Here is an 18,107-nt window from a genome sequence, read left to right as displayed (position 1 = left end):
GCGCCAAAAGGATGGCTGTGGGCACCTCAAGGCAAGGTCCCGGTGGGGAAGGGGGGTTCTCATAAGGAAAAAACAAGAAATCCCTTTACATTTTTTAGTATTTTGCACATTAAACTTATTGCCTATAGGTGAGCACAATTTTTTTATGGTAACATACAGGAGAAAAAAAAAAAACGTAAGAAAGCCATACCTCATTTACCTTACATACCTTTTACATTTACTTTTACATACCTTTTTACCTTACTTACTGTAACCGCCTGTGCCAGTGTGCTAATGAAACTGCCCAGGAAGCGGTTTCTTAAGAAATACACATCACCCAGATGAAACTTCAGGGCTTTTGCATGCAAGCATACTTGCATTGTAAAAATACCCGCATGGGATGTATCATTGCAACTGTGAAAGCAACAAACTATTTGAATAAATAAATGTAGCAAATGAAAACACAAATCGAGTCTTTTATTCATAGTTATTCACAGTTTTGCACTTACTTTCCAAGGTAACTCTAGTTACACATCCAATGCCCATGCAGACTTCACAAATTTAGAATCTGCTCAGTTTTCTAAATTAAAGAGTCTGCCTAGCTCTTAAGAAACCATTATGTGAGCTCTTATCAAATAGAAAATATAGTACAACACTTTTCCTTTGTGTTATTCACTGAAAAGAGCCAGTATCTTACGTGAACATTAGGATTCATAGCATCTCAGAAACGCAAGGCTCTCAGGATACCTTCTTGGCAACCTCCTGTACTTAGGCAGGATTAATGGAATATGCTCCAACCTTGGCAGGTATTTGCTAAATTCTCAAGAAAACATCTATAAAAGAGATTTCACAGTTTCCCTTAGCGATGCCTTACAATGCTTCTTTCTCTCAGTAAATACTAGGAAGCATGTCCTGTTTGCACTGCAGCACCCTACCTGAAGTGGCTGAGGAATCTGCTGCTTCTGAACATTTTCAATGGTTGGACAAACAAGTGTAGAGTCTGTTCTCTACACACTCAATCCTGCCTCAGTGCAAGTAATTGTCTTATTACTCACTACCTACACTTTCTCCGATCACAGCATAGCAAAGAGTGACTCTGCAGCTCCTGAATTTAAAAGAGGTAATGTGTTCATTTAAGCACCTGTGAAAAACATTAAATTAAGATAAATCACTTTTATTCTGGATTTATTATTAGGCTTACGTGTTTGGTCTGGTATAAAGTAATCAAGTAGCTTTTCCTCAGGATAAAATCAGAATACGGAGCAATAGCTGACAAAAAGAGAGAACTCATACCTCCTAACAAAATTGACCAATGTATTCACAAACTGACATATGACTAATAAGTAAAACAGTGCAGGAGACAAACAACGGTTCTGCTGTTTGCATTTCAAGGCACACTGTAGGAATCACAAAACCAACACTGATATGTTGTGAAGATGTTTATTAGATCTTTACTAATCACATTTTTGTATCTGTCAAAACAGTCTGCAGTATTTAACTGAATTACTGTATTGCACTTCACTTACAATGCCACGGAAGAATAAAATATTTTAGAAGAAAGAGAAATATGAAAGATGTAAAAGTAGTAAGAATATGCAATATACTGGAAAAATAATGTCAAATTATGAAATATGGAGGTATTTTTTTATAGTCACAGCTAAGTAAAACACTACGTATGCAAAGTTGACTAACCGTAAGATCCTTTAATTTTGTCTGCGTGTGAGAATTATTCAAGAATAATATACAATCAAATGTCCTCAATTTAAACATTTTACGTAGAATCGCAAGAAAAGCTATTTCACTATTATCTTAAACAAAGGTTTAAATATTTTAAGTAGAAAGAAAATTGATGTTAGTTAAAGGTGATACCCAGTATCTTCTTGGTGGCAGAATCCCAGTCTTTCCCAAGTTCAAGTCGATAGTAAATAGCTGGAAATTGCTTGTCAACTTTTCTTACCCACTCTATTGCTTTCTTGATCAACTCAAAAGTCCAGTGAACACCACTGTGTATAGAAATGAAACTTTATTATAATAAAATCTTGTAATCTTATAAACACGCCAAAAAAAAGGCAAGAAAATCATTTATTCTGTGATCATTTGAAAGAGGAAATTGTCTATAGTACAGTGACCCCGCCTATGTAAAATATCACCTGATACAGGAATCTACATCATCATCTCCTCTGCCCCATCTTTTTGGAATAATCCATATGGGGCATATGTGGATCCATAACCATTACTTGCATTCATTTGCACTGTTCCTATCACCACGGTGAAGTACTGTGCATTTCATAATGGCAAACTTGTCTCCTTCTTTGTACATTCACAAGTCAGAATTCTTTCACTTTTGTGGCCTATCCAAACTGCTTTCATCCAGCAGTCAATATGATTTTGTTTGTATTTCACACCAGACTAGCCCAAAGTATACAACCATTTTTCCCTCTGTCAGGAGGTTTCAAGAGAGGGAGGAAGTCTCTACAGGGCTTTCCTTGCTGTTTCTTTATCCTGCCCTATATTCCCTGTAAAGCACGAATGGTACAAGCTTCCCGTTTGGGCACCACAATCTGTTTGTGGCTTGGGCAATCCAGATTCACCAAAGGTCTACTCCTTCATGCATCTTTTACAACTTTTGCTTTTCCAGTATAACAAAAAACTTCCCAGCTGACAATCGTTCTCTTCACCCCCAACAGAAGGGAATTTGCAGACGCAGGGACCCCTGTCTTTGAAAGATAACAGAGCACTAGGACATCCAGAAGTGAGGGGGCTTTGTCAGAATGAGCCAGTATCAGCATTTCCCAGGGCTAATGGAAAAAGTGGAAGTTGTGCTGTGATCTCGTGCTCTAATGATTTCAAAAAGTATTGTATTTTACAGTGTTTGCTTGTGAAGAACACCAACCCATAAATAAAATGCTGAAAAAGGATGCAGACCAAGAGGAACAAGTTACATGCATGAAAAGTTCAAAAAGGCTGAAGTCTTGAAAAGGTTGAGATGGTAGAATCTCCATCCTTAAAGATACTTAAAAATCAGCTGGGCAAGTTTCTGAACAACTTACCCAACATTTGAGTTGGCTCTGATTTCTCATTTTTTGTATCATATTTTGCAAAATACTCTATCCTCCATCCACCCTCTTAGAAGCAGTCATGTGTCACCAATATCATTAATAATTCCCATTCCCTTTTCTACTGCCTCATCCTGTAGCATAGCCATTTACTCTCCATAATGAGATTAATCTCACATATGTTGAAAAGGTTTACATTACTATATTAAATTATAAGATTTTTTTTTAAAGCATACCTTGAAGTGGTTAAATTATCTAGTTTCATCAGCGATTTGAAAACTATCCCATTCAGCTCCTTTGTGCAGCGTATGAACTGAAGCACAAGAAGAGTAGCAATCAACTGCAGTAGCTTTTCTTTTCCATTTGAGCCTAAAGAAGAAGAAAAGGGAAATCATTTAAAAGAATTCTTGATAGCAGAAAAGGTACCTCCTACAAAGTTTTATATTTAAAAATTTTAAACTTCTGATGCTACTTAATTGTTTCACCACACAACCAGTAATATGAAAAATATTCACATTAGTGACCTGGCAAGCATGCTCCTGGCTTTCAAACTTGTGTCTGTTAATGCTTTTTTAGGATTTCTGCAGTTTGTGTTTGCTTGGGTTCTAATCAACTTTGATTTTAATGCATGGGAATGGGAATGTGTAAGAATGGGAAAAATGTAAGAGTGTTGTCCTTTGATGAAGCATTGCATCTTCTAATAATTTAAAAAGAATGAATTGCCTTTTTTTTTCCAAGTTTTCTGGTCTGCTGCCAGCAGTGAGCGCCAACTGACAGAATCAAACAGCAAAGTGTGCATAGACAGAACGCATACTGAATGTGCTGCAGGCAGCATGTGGGGAAAAAATTGTAGAAATATTATTTGTGTTATCTGAAATGTGAAAAGCAGAAGTGGTCTCAGACTCTCTCCTAGGAGAGACTTTCCTCCCTCACACTTTTTTTTTTAATTAAAAAAAAAAAAAAGTAGATATTAATACAGCAGATACAATAGCTGAGATAAAAGAACGTCTATTGCTATTCCAGCTATTTCACATCCTCCACACATATTTCTCCAGGAGATGTACTTAGCATTCAGGACACTATATTGTGAGAGAAGTTGAGAAGAAAATGTATTATTAAAATCAGATGCTTTTGAAAATTTTTAGTTAAGAGATCCACTTAAATTCTGAGTGTATCTTATTGAAAGTTCTCCTAGAAATACACAGTAATAGCACACAAAGATAGGAAATGTAATACAATGCACTGCTTTTTTAATAACAGAAAAAGTATTTACCAAGTGACTGAATGCCTTTTCTGATAAGGAAATGATTAATTAAATAATCAACATCAAATTTCAAGATTTTTCCCAACTGTGGACTGAGATTCCAAGAACCATTCTATGGAATAAACAAAGATATGGATAAGTGAGAGATTCATGGCACTGAAAATGTATTTGTCAGGAACAAACTAAAACATTGGATATTTATTTAAAACCATTTTAAAAGTGTACACAAACACCAAACTGAAATCCATGTGATCCATTTAGTTGATGCAAATATTAAACTTCCAAACCCCTTGATAAACAATCAAATGTTTGTAATTGATGTGGAATGTTGTAGCCAGGTTATATAAAAAAACAACTCAAACAATAAGAACAAGGAAATTTTGAACTGACTTGCACAATGACAACATTAACCTACTCAAATTTATTTCAAAAAAAAATCGTTTGGAAAATTATTTTAAAGGTGCTCAGGAAATAAACATTTGTCTTACCCAAAAGAAACGAACAAACAAAAAACTCTCTCCTCTGAAGGGAATGCAAAGTCTCTATAAATTTAGTTTGCTATTTATGTTGTTAAATACTGTATTAACAAGACCAATCCTATTTTATCTGACTTTCCCTGCCAAAAATTAGAGAACTTTGATTAAAACCATCAGTTTGCTACTCTCAGATAGATGGAAGACAGGCTTTCAACAGGATTTTCAACTACTTATTCATCAGTGTTAAATACTTTCAAAACTTCTATCTGTCCTTGTAGGTTTACGTCATAGGTAACTGTAACTGTAGACACAAATTCATAACAATTTACAGATTCATATAAGGTAAGCTAGAAGACAATACATGTTTCTAAATTACCTAAAAACTAAGATTCTGTTAGATCACTAAACTTAGTGTAAAAAACTGTGAGAAACTTTTTCTTTCTATAATTGGACAATTGGCAATTCTGCTCAAAAAGAAAAGCAATCTTGAAGCTCTCCTTGAGAGTTAACTCCCATAAGAGTCGATCACAAATCTATTCCCCATTATATCCCCATGCGTGGCATATGGTAATGATTCAATGTTTAAAAATAATTTGATAAAAGTGACCTGTCAAAAATATAGGAAAAATAGGCATCTCTTCTTGACTCTTACATCAGCTATACTTTCCTACTTTCCTTTTCCTACTTTTGCATGCAAATGGACATGCTGGATCTAGTGTACCCAGTATACTCCCAGACAAAGGGAATTCAACAAAGCACCAGGCTGAATGGCCGATCTCTGCTGATAAACATCAGGAGTCTCCACTGAGGGAATACCACGGTGGCTTCTTCATTTGGATCATGCAGCACTACTGAAGACCTCCTCCTGTTTATTACATACAGATATTGTTTGTATTGGATTGTATTGGCCTACAATCTGATCGTTGATCACCACACCACCTCACCCCATTAATTGGTAAGCTCACCAGCTGGCGATGGGTTAGGTGAAGCAGTGGACATCAACCACAAGGATCATACCTAAGCAAGGCAAAACATTACCTGTTCTGACTCCTACTTGCGGAATTCTTGGACGATATTGCTTAATTCAGCCTGTCTTTAATTCACCAGCCATTCAGCTGGTCTGACTATCCTGAAGAAGTTCCTCCTGTACTCTGTGTAATCCTCTAAGTCCCAACTACTTGCATAATGTGCATTATTTGCATCTACTTCTTCAATCTGTCTCCCCATATATGGTTTTATACATGTCCCAGGAAGTCTCCAAGCTGCAAACTGGTGGAGGCTCTAAAATGGAGGTGTATTACTACCTGTTGGCCCTGATTTTACACTGTTCCTTAGGCACCCATCGAAGAGTTGCCCAGGAGAGCAATAAACATAGCATGACCCTGAGGTCATTATATACTTTTTATGATCAGTTCAAAAAGTAAAGAAAATATACATTTATAAAATGCTTATCTCAGGACTTGAGTAAAGTAAAAATACTTTTTCTTTCTACATGTATCTTCTTTTTAAGTAATGCACAAATAGACTATGGGTACTGTACCTGATTTTGGAGCTCAAAAATTTCTTTCAAGTTTATAGAAGTCAGCTCAAGTCTCCGTCGAATCTTTTCTTTCTCTATTGCTGCAATGCTCTTTGATTGTTCCTGAAGAGGATAATATTCACAAAAAAATCTTATTCTACCACCATTATTCACTCAGCTACTATATCATGGAAATAAGTAATTTCATTAAAAGTTTTAAAAGGAACTTCTTTTTTAGGTTGAAATTGGAAGATTTTAGGTTCATTCTCTCCTACTTAGGAAAGCATTTGAAATTCCAGAGTTAGTGAGACCTTTTTTCTCCATTTAAAAATTTACTATTCTCTCAGAATAGTAAGGAATAAGCAGCAGAATTCAGACTGTAAATTTATAACTTTAAACAAGAACAATGAAAAAAATAATCAAACAAAAAGAATGCTTTCTGCATCTCGGGTTCAGATTTCTTGAATTGGAAAGCAATTTCATTACCACCCTTAACATATTGTTTTTGGGCTGTACAGGAATGCACCTTAGAACACAAATGTTTTTAAGGCAGCTTTTCCATTAGATAAATGCTGCCTCGATTTCAACGTGACATTTGTAGCATCCTGTATATAAAAGGCTCTCAGTTGAAGACTTACCGAAACCTTAGTGTCCTCAGTAAATTCTTCAGATGATGTAGCACAACGATGACCTACTACTTTTTTCTTACACTTTTGCTGTGTCATTGCTGGTTTGCTGTCACATTGGAAAACAGGACATTTGGGAATAACTTCTTTTTCAACATTTGTTTTATCAGAAAATGTTTTGCCTATAGGAGCAGGTGAACCAAACATTCCCAAAGGTTGTATCTGAGAATCACAAGAAGAATAAGCAGGTTTCATGCCCCCCGCCAGTTTTTCAAGAGAATAGGGACGAGCAGGTGCACCAACAGGCATACAAAAAACTGGAAGTTTTGGAAGTGCAAAGGTCTGAAGTGATTTTTTTTCAGCCAGATAAGATGCTCCTATCTCAGGTCCTGAACCAAATGAGAAAGTGTTGCAATAATCCAGCACATGAAGTTCATGTGGTGAAGATGACGTTGCTCCTGAAGATTCCTCCTTTGTGATGCCATTATCAAAATTCAAATTTGATTTGAGACTGCAAGTGTTACTTTGAATTTCAGAAAAAATTCCAAGGCCCGGTGTTGTCACTTTTTGTGAGGTGCTCTCCTGAATAACAGGAAGTTCTTCAGACTGAAATTGGAAGCTTTCAGTTTTACCTCTGTCACTGAAGAAATAATCAGACCAAGCATCAGTTACTCCTGGGGAACATGCCTGTTTAGTAAAATGACAAGGAAACAAAATAATTCCAGAAATATTAAGATATTTTCCTCTTTTTAATCAATCTATTATTTCTTCTTATGTTGTGCACAGTATCATTATGTTGTCATTCTTATGTTCAAAATGAAAGTAATACATCAGTTAGACTAAAATTTTCTTACCCTATTGAACCTTACACCGGTCCAATTAAGAGTAAAACTTAAAGTATGAGCGGAGAGTGTTTTACGTTACTAAGATAAAAACGATGAATATCTGAGTGATAAGTGATAATTTGGAGCCATGGAAGTTCCACTACTTGATATTGTTTTATATACACAGAAGATAGATCTATGTAAACTGAACTGTGCATCCTGCTTGTGCTTACTCAAGCTGGGATGTTCACATGATGCATAGCAATGCTGGTACATGTACTAGGTGAGGTCTAGTAGTTGCTGCATACAAGTTAGTGGGCTTGCCACCATACACCAACGTAGATTTCTAGATGTTCTGCTACCTAGGAGTTCTTGGTCCAAAGGATCAGAAAAAAAAAAAAAAAAAAAAAAAAAAAGGCTTTATATGAGTTGACCTAAGTTATAGTACACGCATACACTGGGACAATTTAAATAGTCCACATTCTTAATATATTACAGACTACAGGTTAAGATGATGTTCCTCGGTTGTTTTAAATGCACATCATGGTCACTTACAACATAATTTAATAGACAAATAATGATTTACTTGATTCCCCTACAAAATTTCGAGATACAAAGCCTCAACCTGTTACGACTTCAAGGGCTAAAAGAATTATAGGTGCTAACTAATTTCTAAAGTCAAGAAGTACCGTAACGAGCAAACATCATATTTCACTAATTCATGATTCTTGCATTGCTCCCCCTCATCCCAGGGACTGGCCTGTTCCATGCCAGGAATATTTCCTCTTCTTACAGTTATGCTGGCCCCCCATTCCCAGTAATCTCTTTGCTTTGGCTGTATCCCTCTGCTAGTGGAGACTTAGGTTTGGATCAAAACCTTGATCTTCCTTGAAGGCCCCTCCCCCCCAACTTCTTAGAGTGAAAGTGCCTCTATCCAACAATCTACCAGCATCAGAAACAAAAGCAAGAAGCAACCATTTTCACAGACCTCTTGCTTGTTATTTCGAGAGTTGGCTACCGGTCTGTGACATATGGATGAAATACAGTCAAGTGAAGCAAGAAATACAGTTTGATCTAATAATGGGCAAATGAATTTCAGCTGAGGACTTAGAAGAGTGGTAAAATAGGCAAGGTATTTTGTAGCTGAATGTGGCGTATTGTAGTGTAGGTAAGAGTGCATATAGTCAGCAAAACACAGCTAAGCAAGCTAAGATCAGTATGACAGCTGGCATCCCTGTTTAAGACAGCATCAGCAAGGATGGAACTATGAGCCAAGTGCTATCTATGCTGTGGACATTTAAGAGTAGTTCAAGCAGTGCAACAAAACTATTAATGAATTCTCTCATAAGAATACATTAGTGTACATAAAGCCTTGAATTCAAGAAGGGTTTGTTTCTGCTGGAAGGTAGAAGAGTCCTATATCATATCTTCTTTCAAAATTTCTCATTTTATTTTTTAAAATGTACTTTATTTTTGGGACAATAAAATTCTACACAGTACTTGTCTGGAGTTAATGACTTTTAAAATAATTTAAAATTGACCTAATTTCATTAACAATTGCTGTGTACTATCACATAAAATACAGCAGCACAGCTGGATAACAAATGAGAAATGTTAGCAATAAAAACATATATTAAATATAGTTACCTGGGAAAATCCTTCTGAAAATAAAATTTCAGATTCCACTGGCTTTTGGTCCCAGTCCATGTATGGTAAAATATCTACATCTTCTTGTGCTATAATTTCCGGAATGTTTGGAACATCAGCAGGACAAATTTCATTAGCATCCTAAAACAAAATTTATCACAGTTACAAACTTGAAAGTTCTCTTCAATTTTTAATTCTTAGTTGTGACAGATGTTGTAACAGAAAATGCTGTCATAACAGAGAGTGTATTTTTTTCTGTGAGTATGAAATGTGTTGAAAACAGAAAAAGTGGATAATGCAGTACATTAAAAATACTCAGTGTATACCAATAAGCAGCAAACATAACTTCACAGTTAGATATTTAACTTCAGGATGAGATGAATCAAGCTCTAGAAATATCTATTTATTTCAGGTGACAATAAAAAGTCAAACATGACCAATTTATCACTAAATGTACATACACGTATACGGTCAGATGAATTCCCATTCTTTTTGCACCATCTACTACTTACTCCAAGTGATACCATATTGCTTATCATGATACCATTTTCCATTTGAAAATTCTTTTTACAGACTTTCGAACTTCAAAATTGTCATTTGTATGTATTTGTTTCCATTTGCTGCAAAGTTTTGCTTTTCCTACCACTGTTCTAATTTTGGAAACAAACAAAACTTTCCATAGTTTACCGCAGTATTAGAAGATAATTTCTTCAAGTTTTGATTTACTTCTTATTACCACCTGATACAGACTGCCCCGGAATGACCTTTGCCAGTCCAAACCCATTACTTAAAGAGTATTTTTTCATCTGGACTTTTCCTTTGACCCTTTTGGCTTCCACAGCACTAGCACAAATTACAAACCCTTGTAGCAAATCACAACAGGAGAATACTGACTGTTTGAGGTCTGATTGTAAGGTAAGGACAAGCAATATATGAAATAGAAAACAAAAATAACTTGCTGTATTGCAGAAGGAGCCAGAATCATTTCAAAAAAACATAGTTCTAGCTCTATTTTAAATTAAGAAACATTGTTTATTGCAAAGGAAGACTGGTTTTGATGTGTGCAAGGTTACAGAATTTAGAGTCTTCACAGAAAAGCTAGTGAGAACAAGATATTTTGTAGAGAACATACCCTCTTCTCAACTGCAATGAAGCTTGTAAACTGGGTTATAATTGAGTTCTCCAAGCTAAGACGAATAATCTTGTTTTTCAAGACTTGTTTCTTCATCTGTATTGGCAAGTATTAACAAATGAAAGAGGCAGAAAAAATATAATCAGGTAAAAGACACAGAAATGCCAAAACCAAATATATAAACATACTTATGCACTCTACATAGGGACATGTAAAAGGAAGGTCTCATGAGAATATAGTGGCCTGACTCTGCTCCTTCTAACTTTTTCTACGTCCTCACTTAACTTTGATAGAGACATGTAGTTACACACTTCTTTCAGTTCTGTACTTCCTCTTGTGTAAGAGAAAGCTGTACCTTATTTAGGATTAGTTTGAAGCCCTAGGTAAGCCAAGATGACAAAGTAATACGTTTTTAAGTAGCTAAAACTTACATCTGTTTTAAAAGATCATTAAATCTGTCTATCTGTAAAACCGAAGTCATTATCTTCCACCCTATTCTATACAAAAGCCAAGAATGCAAAATATAAAAACCAGTTATGTTTTGATCTTCTGGAGACAAAAAAGTTATATGACAGGGAAAGAAGAACCACCAATGGTCTGCAATGACAATGTATAGATTAGGAAAAATAGGTACATGTTATGCCAATTTTCTCATAATGGGGAAGAACACAGTTAAAACATGTTTAACTGCAGTTAAAAGGAAAATGTATTCCAATATGGTGACCTTAACCTTAAAATGACACTGGAACTTCAACCTTAAAGTTATGTTTAACAAAGCAAAAAAAAAACTCCATTCCATTTAAATGTTTGCCATTTGTCATTTTAAATATATACTTTTGCTTTTAGATTATCAAACCTCATGTTCTGTTTCATTCTCATGAAGAATCCCATCTTCATAGTCCCTAATGAAAGCTCTTGCTGTGAGTTTGTGTAGCACCTAGAAAGAAATTAATGGTGTTGAAAAAAAATAATATAAAATATTCCTTTTATTTATGAGATCCAGGCAGTTAGCTTCCATATTTACACAGAATCTAATTTTCTAATTGTCAGACTAACCTTTCATTTAAAAAGCAATCATAACCTGTACATAAGGTACATTTTTATTTTACTTAACTTTAGCAAACTAAAAGATACCCAGGTCTTTTTCTTGTTGCACACATTCTCACTGGGGTATGAGAAAAAGCAAAGAAATGGATGAACAGAAAAAACACCAGGCAATCCATCCCATCTTGAAAAAGCTAACTAAAACAAGTAGGAAGCTTCCCTCTTCTGGAGGAACACATTTCCCTACAGTGACTGTAACTGGAGCCCAGACAATTTCCTCACTCTTAAGTAAGAATATCTAGATAGCTGAAGTTAGGTAAATTAGTCCTGTGCATAAAAATACAGAATTTGGGGGAAAATTAAATTGAATCTAGAGTGTTTAACTTTGAACAATTCATTAGGTCTATAAAAATCAAGTCATTTCTGACCTGGGGATTTATATGCAGAAAAAGGGAATACTGAAACCTATTAACTAGAATTTGCTTTTTAAAATGGAACCAGTCTTTCATGGGAAATAAAAATACTTTCAGTCTGCTCAATATTCTAAAGCTAACAGAGAGAGGGAACACTCTCTCTGTGTGGCAAAGTTTTGCTGTATTCCAGCTCCAATTGCTCAAACATTCCCACTAAGTCATTTTTGGAAGAAGACTGTAGATGCTGGAGAAAGGCACTACTGTGGAACACCTCATAAGCCAGTATTTATTTTTTGTGCTAAGGTGAAATGACAAAAGAAACGGGTAAGAATTCTCAGAGTTCATCTAAAGCATCAATAATTAATAATTTGTGTCTCATTTCGGCCCTTTTAAAAATCATTTTACCATTTCAGCTTACACCTTTCAAAGCCCTATTTTTTAACTACCTCTGGAATTTGTAGTATAGGATTTTTTTAAAAAAGCATTAATTCTTTATGGCAAGCAATTACATTGCTTCTGCTTGCCAGTTTCATTTGTCTGTAGAAGGGCATATCCATGGAAACCAACTGTCCTTAGACTACAACCCACAATAGTAGCTTTCAAAGTGGATTACACTAAATAAGGAACAAAGTCATTTCTATTTGAAAACAAATCAGCTCCTTAGTGGGGAAAGGGTGAGAGTCATATCAGAATTATTACTGAAGAATAACTATTCTGTTGATTTTTCAAGTGTAGACACCTCTTAGATCTAATAAATGGTTCTTTTCAGCTTGTTTTCCTTTTCAACACCAGTGCAGAGCTTTCCTCTATATAAATACTCTGAAGTTACTTGGTTACTGAGGCAGCTAAAAGGCTAGTACTACTTTAATATCTACAAGTATCTAAAATGAAAGACTGATGACAAGATTCTCACATAGTAACAACGTACAACTTGAAAGAGAATGCTGCAGCAGCTCCTTCACACAAGTCACCTGACGAAGAAGAGCAAATGCAGGGACAAAGCTAGAGCCCAAACAAGTTGCTGGAATAAGAAGCAGCACTTTCAGTTCTGAGAAGTTCAAGTTTCATGCTAGAAAGCACAGAGAAATGTGGCACTTCTATGTAAAATAGTTTCTTTTTAAAAGCCTGAAGATGGGAGGTGTGTTGAAATGTCAGAAGCAAAAATATATAATACTGCAAGAACCGAAAACAGGGGTTTTAATTCATTCAAAAGAGCCCAAAGCAGCATGTTGTTGTTTAAAGCAGCTTCTCTCACTATATGTGCACGTAATGTTGGCCAAACTCACCGTTCCTGTTGTCTTCTGTAATTCAGTAGTTGACACCACAGTTTGTAGTTCTTTGTCATTTATTATTGCGTTTAAGGTGGCCTAAAAGGGAAAAAAAGTTTTATTCTCTTTGTCTTGTACTGTGTTACTTGCACACGTGCATGCTGTTCCATGTTCTGAATGCAACTCAAATCTGAAACTCTCTGCATGTCTGTGTTTAAAAACACTTCCCCTTACAACAAGGGGACATTCGCAAATCTTGTATTTATTGAAGTATAATGACATGCACATTAAATAAGGTAACCTTTTCCTCTCTACTTCTTATTGGGAAGACTAATGATGGCATTTAAATAGTAATTTAATTATATTTAGCAATGAAAATGAAGCTAAGTATATACTGCATAAAGGGTATATAATACAAAATTAATATAATAAAATAGAATAGGACCTCTGCAATCTTTTTATATGTGAATTTCTATCCAGTAGTAAGTGTATATCCCAGTCTTTACCTGAGTACAGTGAGGGACAAATCCATAGACAAGAAGCCTCTCATTGGTAAATAAAGACTGTATTTGAGCAGGAGCCTGCATTGGCTCCGGTTCATTTGTATTAAACTGTTGCCATTTAATAGAAACAGAACTGCATCCTGGAGAAAATATTCTGGACACCTGGCGCTGTATCTGTGTAAAGATAGAAAACAAATTAACTCTGTTTCCTTCTAGGCTTTTAAGAGAAAATACAATCTCTTAATACAAAAATAATAATAATAATAAAAAACAAAAAACACAACACCCATACTTCCCATGTGAATTGACCTAATTTCCTTTCTTTTTTTCCTTCTTTCTGATACAACTAAAGCCACATACTTCTAAAATTTTTGCCACATATTGGTACAACTGAGTCAAAGGATAATCACTCAGCTCTTACTGTACCAGCTTTGGGAATAATGAGACTTCTTTTAAGTGAAAGCTGAGATTTCAGAGTAAAGTTTCTATTCATCAGGGTTGCCAAACAGGCTAGGGAATATGGCCTGCTAGACACAGCACCTCCTGCGTGTGAACTCTGAGACGTGTGAACAGTTCTGCAGATCTCCGTGGTCTGCTCAGGATAATTTTGCATCCTTCAAATGACAGCCAGAATAGCCAGAGGATAGATCTTCATTCTTTCCCCCAGACAAAAACATGCCATGCCAGCTATTAGCCGTGCTGGAGCCCCTTCCCTACTAACACTGTGTCAGGAGGGACCAGATTCAAGGCACAGCATAGAGCTGTAGGCACATAACTACTGGGAAACCCAGAAGCACTGCACGTGGGGTCCTATGTTGCCTGAAACTTCCAGAGGCACCAACAGACCAAAGACCAAGAATGCAGTTTCTACAGGCCTCAACACTACGGCAACGACAATGTAGATCGCCTGTGACATCCAGGACAGAAGCAAAACTCTGGTTTTCCATTCAGAGAGAATTATTTACATAGTTTGACACCATAAACTTTTTCCAATTTGGTGTATTTGCAGTCACCAAGAAATACAGATCTCTCTCAAAAAGAATAGAAAAATTAAAATAAATCTTGGTTTCCTTGGTTTATTTTATACATTAAGTGACCAATCTGAATGAGAAGGTGGGGCAACTGCAGCAATAAATTCCCTCCCTTATCAAAGAACTGGGGAAGCTCCACAGCTCTCTATCCCATCTAACCCATGTTCCTGCTGAAAATAAGGCATGCACACAAAAGACAATCACTATCAGATATTGATAGGTCAGGCAATGATCACATATTGAGTATATTAAGGATTTGTAAGCGTACCTTTGTCTCCCAGTTATGCTTTGATTTTGGGTCAAAATATTCAAACGCTCCAGCACCATACTGGGACAAAGACCTCAGCATGTGTCGATTTGCTGCGGAACTAACAACATAAAAAATTCTTCATGTAATTAGTGAATTAAATCATTAAGTCACCTGATACCATTTTTACATCTGATACCATTTCTAAATATCTTGGTTTTAATTAGTACTGCAAGGCTTGTGAATTTGATTTTTTAAATTCCACCCCTTTCTCAGGGTATAGACCAACAGAAAGCAACTGAGCCAATTAAAATGATGCTGTATTACAGATTTCCCAATAACATTTGAGCAAATTGAGCTCAAAAATTTGAGCTCATCAAAATGAGCTTATGAGCTTTTACGTGTCCTACTGCAGGGCTCTGAGGAGAAATTAACTTATGTCCCAACACCACTAAAGCTGATCAAAATGATGCTAATCTTGAAGTAATTAACCTCAGTCTCAGCAGAGCTACGTAGTATGGGCACAGTCATCTTACAGGGAGCATCACTTTCTAGACAACATGGATATAACCGATATGATAACACTTATTAGCCTGAAAGAACAGCAGGCTAATGGTCTGACAACTAGGAAGCTATCATTGGTATACAGACAAATGAGAGCTTCTAGAGGATTACAGGAGAACAATTAAGCAGATGAGAATTCTCGTGGGTGAGAAACAGCACGCTCTCTCTCGGATCTTTGTCAGACAATAGCAGATTCACTCCTCAACAGGACCACACCACTGTCTTAGAGAAATCTAGTGAATCCTCACCAAATCCCCTCCAGGCAAAATTAAACAGTACAATTGTATTTTATAACAAGAACACATAACATCTTGAACTTAAAAAGGTTTACCGCCCTTTTAAAAGCTTTTTTTTTCTTTTTTTTTTTTCTTTTACATATTTGCTACTTATACAACTCTATCAAGTACAAATCTTGCACTATTTAAAAGTTTTTGTTCAACCTTTCAACCTGATCTAGTGGAAGGTGTCCCTGCCCATGGCAGGATGATTGAAAATAGATCATCTTTATCATCCCTTCCAACCTAAACCAATCTATGATTCTGTGATTTTTTTTTTCCACTCACCTGCTGAGAATTATCAGAGATAAAACTAATGTAGTATTCTCTGTTAATTCAACCTTCTAGAAAACACTCTGTCTACACAAAAGTATGAACCAGAGAGTGAGCTTCTCTTTTACACCTCTTTCCCAATTATTGCTTTACCAATGGAACATATTAAATAGATCCTGCCTCATGAAGGTAGACTTACACAATAATGTCAACCATTAGTGTTATAGGTCTAGAGGAACCATTAAAAACCATGCCCTCTCAGACTGTCAGCACTAAAATAATCTGTCCCCAGGACAAGTTCAGTCATATTAATAATATGAATGTAAAGTACGCTGAACACAAAATGACTGCAAATACATTGGAAAGGATTTCAGCATATTAGTGGGCACACACCATATCTGTTCTTTGTTGTGTGTTGATGCAAAGGATTACACTGGAAGAGCACTGGGATGTTTGGTACATGGCCTGAGCAGTGTGCTCATGCAGTGCTGGGAGAAGGCCTGCAGCTCCCAACCAGGAAACACTGATAGAGCCCTGATGAAGTTATCATTAAAAACATTCTAGAAGAACATGACTCTCACCACTGGTCTTTATTTTGATGTGTCCTTGCCAGCCTCCCTAGGATACAGTAAGAAGCTAACGCTCTCTGACTCCCTCCCATCTAAGCCTGGCAATCTGAAACATGCAACTGTAACCCTTTATTTTTAGTCACATCTTTCCAGTTTGTTGTTACTGTACAGTTAAACTAAATCACAACGAATTTCAGTGAGGTTTTGCTTGTTCCTGTGATTGCTAAGAACTCTTTTTAACACAGATGGCATCTTATAGCCAGCCATATACCAGAGTTTATACCAGATGTTTCCAAACTTCATTCTCTCTACTATTGCCATCACTGTGACAGATCTGTGCTGAGTCACAGTGGTAGCAGTTGCTCCTGCTCCCCCACTCTGGGTAGGTAGTCAGAGAAATCATCCTTCCTGCCTGCCATCATTTGAGAAGAGGAAGCATGAATTTGGCTGTTCAGCAAAAACATTGACTGTGCTGGAGTAGTTACTCCTTGTTTTGCCTAGTGAAAGGCAGAGGCTGGTTTTGGGTTGAGGAGGTTTATCTTCACATTATTGTGAAATCTGTTGCATTCCAGTAGTGAAATGTATCAAAGGTTTGGGAAGCTAGTGCTTTCATTGTCTTTAAGTCATTACATTCATTACATTCATTGTCTTTAAGTCATCACCTTACAAACAAATGAAAATTAAATCATGAAATTATACAACTATTAATGTTAAATTGAGATCCCACTATCAAAATGAGACTTTACAAAAACATGAAATGCGAAGTTTTAGAATGTTAACTCTCATATTTTCCAATTATATTCTTAGATAGTAGTTGTTATAATGAAGAAAGATATTAATAGGTAAGGCTACCTGCACATGGAATTAAGTTTATTGTAGGTACCTTATCACTGAAATTCCTTATAAACATTTCTGCATTTAATCTAAACTCATACATACATTTAAGACAGTACACTCAAACATCTGACTGTTCTCAGCTTATTCACCTCACATTTCAAATTAATTATCTGTCACTTAAAATAAAATTGCTGGCTAACTTTGTACTTACCCAACACCACATGTAAATAACCTTGTATGGTAGACATTATCTTTCACAATCTGGAACGTCACACTCTCATTCTGAATGTGTCCGTCAGATATAAGAAGAAGGTTTCGGTATCCTCGAGAAGGAAATAGCAAACTTAAGTAACGTAAGGTCTTCCACAGATCAGTGTTTCCCAATGTTGCAGTAGCTGACTGAAAAGTAAAGTATTACAATATTAGTTTGAGCTTAACTTACCTTTTTTAAATAACATATAATGTAAAATTTATTATTTAGTATACAGTTCTTCTAGTTCCCAAATATAAATGGTTAATTCTTAAATTTTATTTTGTTCCTGCTCTTCCATAGTTATGCT

General features: G+C 35.9%; 1 protein-coding gene across 3 annotated transcripts in view; it reads right to left on the bottom strand.

The window, feature by feature from the left end:
• Positions 1-1,405: 1,405 nt before the first annotated feature.
• Positions 1,406-18,107, bottom strand: part of PARP4 (poly(ADP-ribose) polymerase family member 4) — a 50,026-nt gene continuing 33,324 nt past the window's right edge. For all 3 annotated transcript variants that reach the window (XM_068670770.1, XM_068670765.1, XM_068670778.1), the window contains 12 exons: positions 17,759-17,946; positions 15,051-15,150; positions 13,755-13,925; positions 13,267-13,347; positions 11,380-11,460; positions 10,524-10,619; positions 9,392-9,532; positions 6,933-7,607; positions 6,316-6,417; positions 4,309-4,411; positions 3,272-3,404; positions 1,406-1,982 (listed from right to left, as the gene is read on the bottom strand). In XM_068670770.1, the coding sequence (XP_068526871.1) occupies positions 1,832-1,982; positions 3,272-3,404; positions 4,309-4,411; positions 6,316-6,417; positions 6,933-7,607; positions 9,392-9,532; positions 10,524-10,619; positions 11,380-11,460; positions 13,267-13,347; positions 13,755-13,925; positions 15,051-15,150; positions 17,759-17,946 (2,022 nt within the window). In that variant the 3' untranslated portion in view covers positions 1,406-1,831. The remainder of the gene's footprint in view (positions 1,983-3,271; positions 3,405-4,308; positions 4,412-6,315; positions 6,418-6,932; positions 7,608-9,391; positions 9,533-10,523; positions 10,620-11,379; positions 11,461-13,266; positions 13,348-13,754; positions 13,926-15,050; positions 15,151-17,758; positions 17,947-18,107) is intronic.

Source organism: Anas acuta, chromosome 1 (assembly GCF_963932015.1).
Source record: "Anas acuta chromosome 1, bAnaAcu1.1, whole genome shotgun sequence".
In the NCBI taxonomy this organism is placed as follows: domain Eukaryota; kingdom Metazoa; phylum Chordata; class Aves; order Anseriformes; family Anatidae; genus Anas; species Anas acuta.
This window is presented reverse-complemented; position numbering and strand designations above follow the sequence as displayed.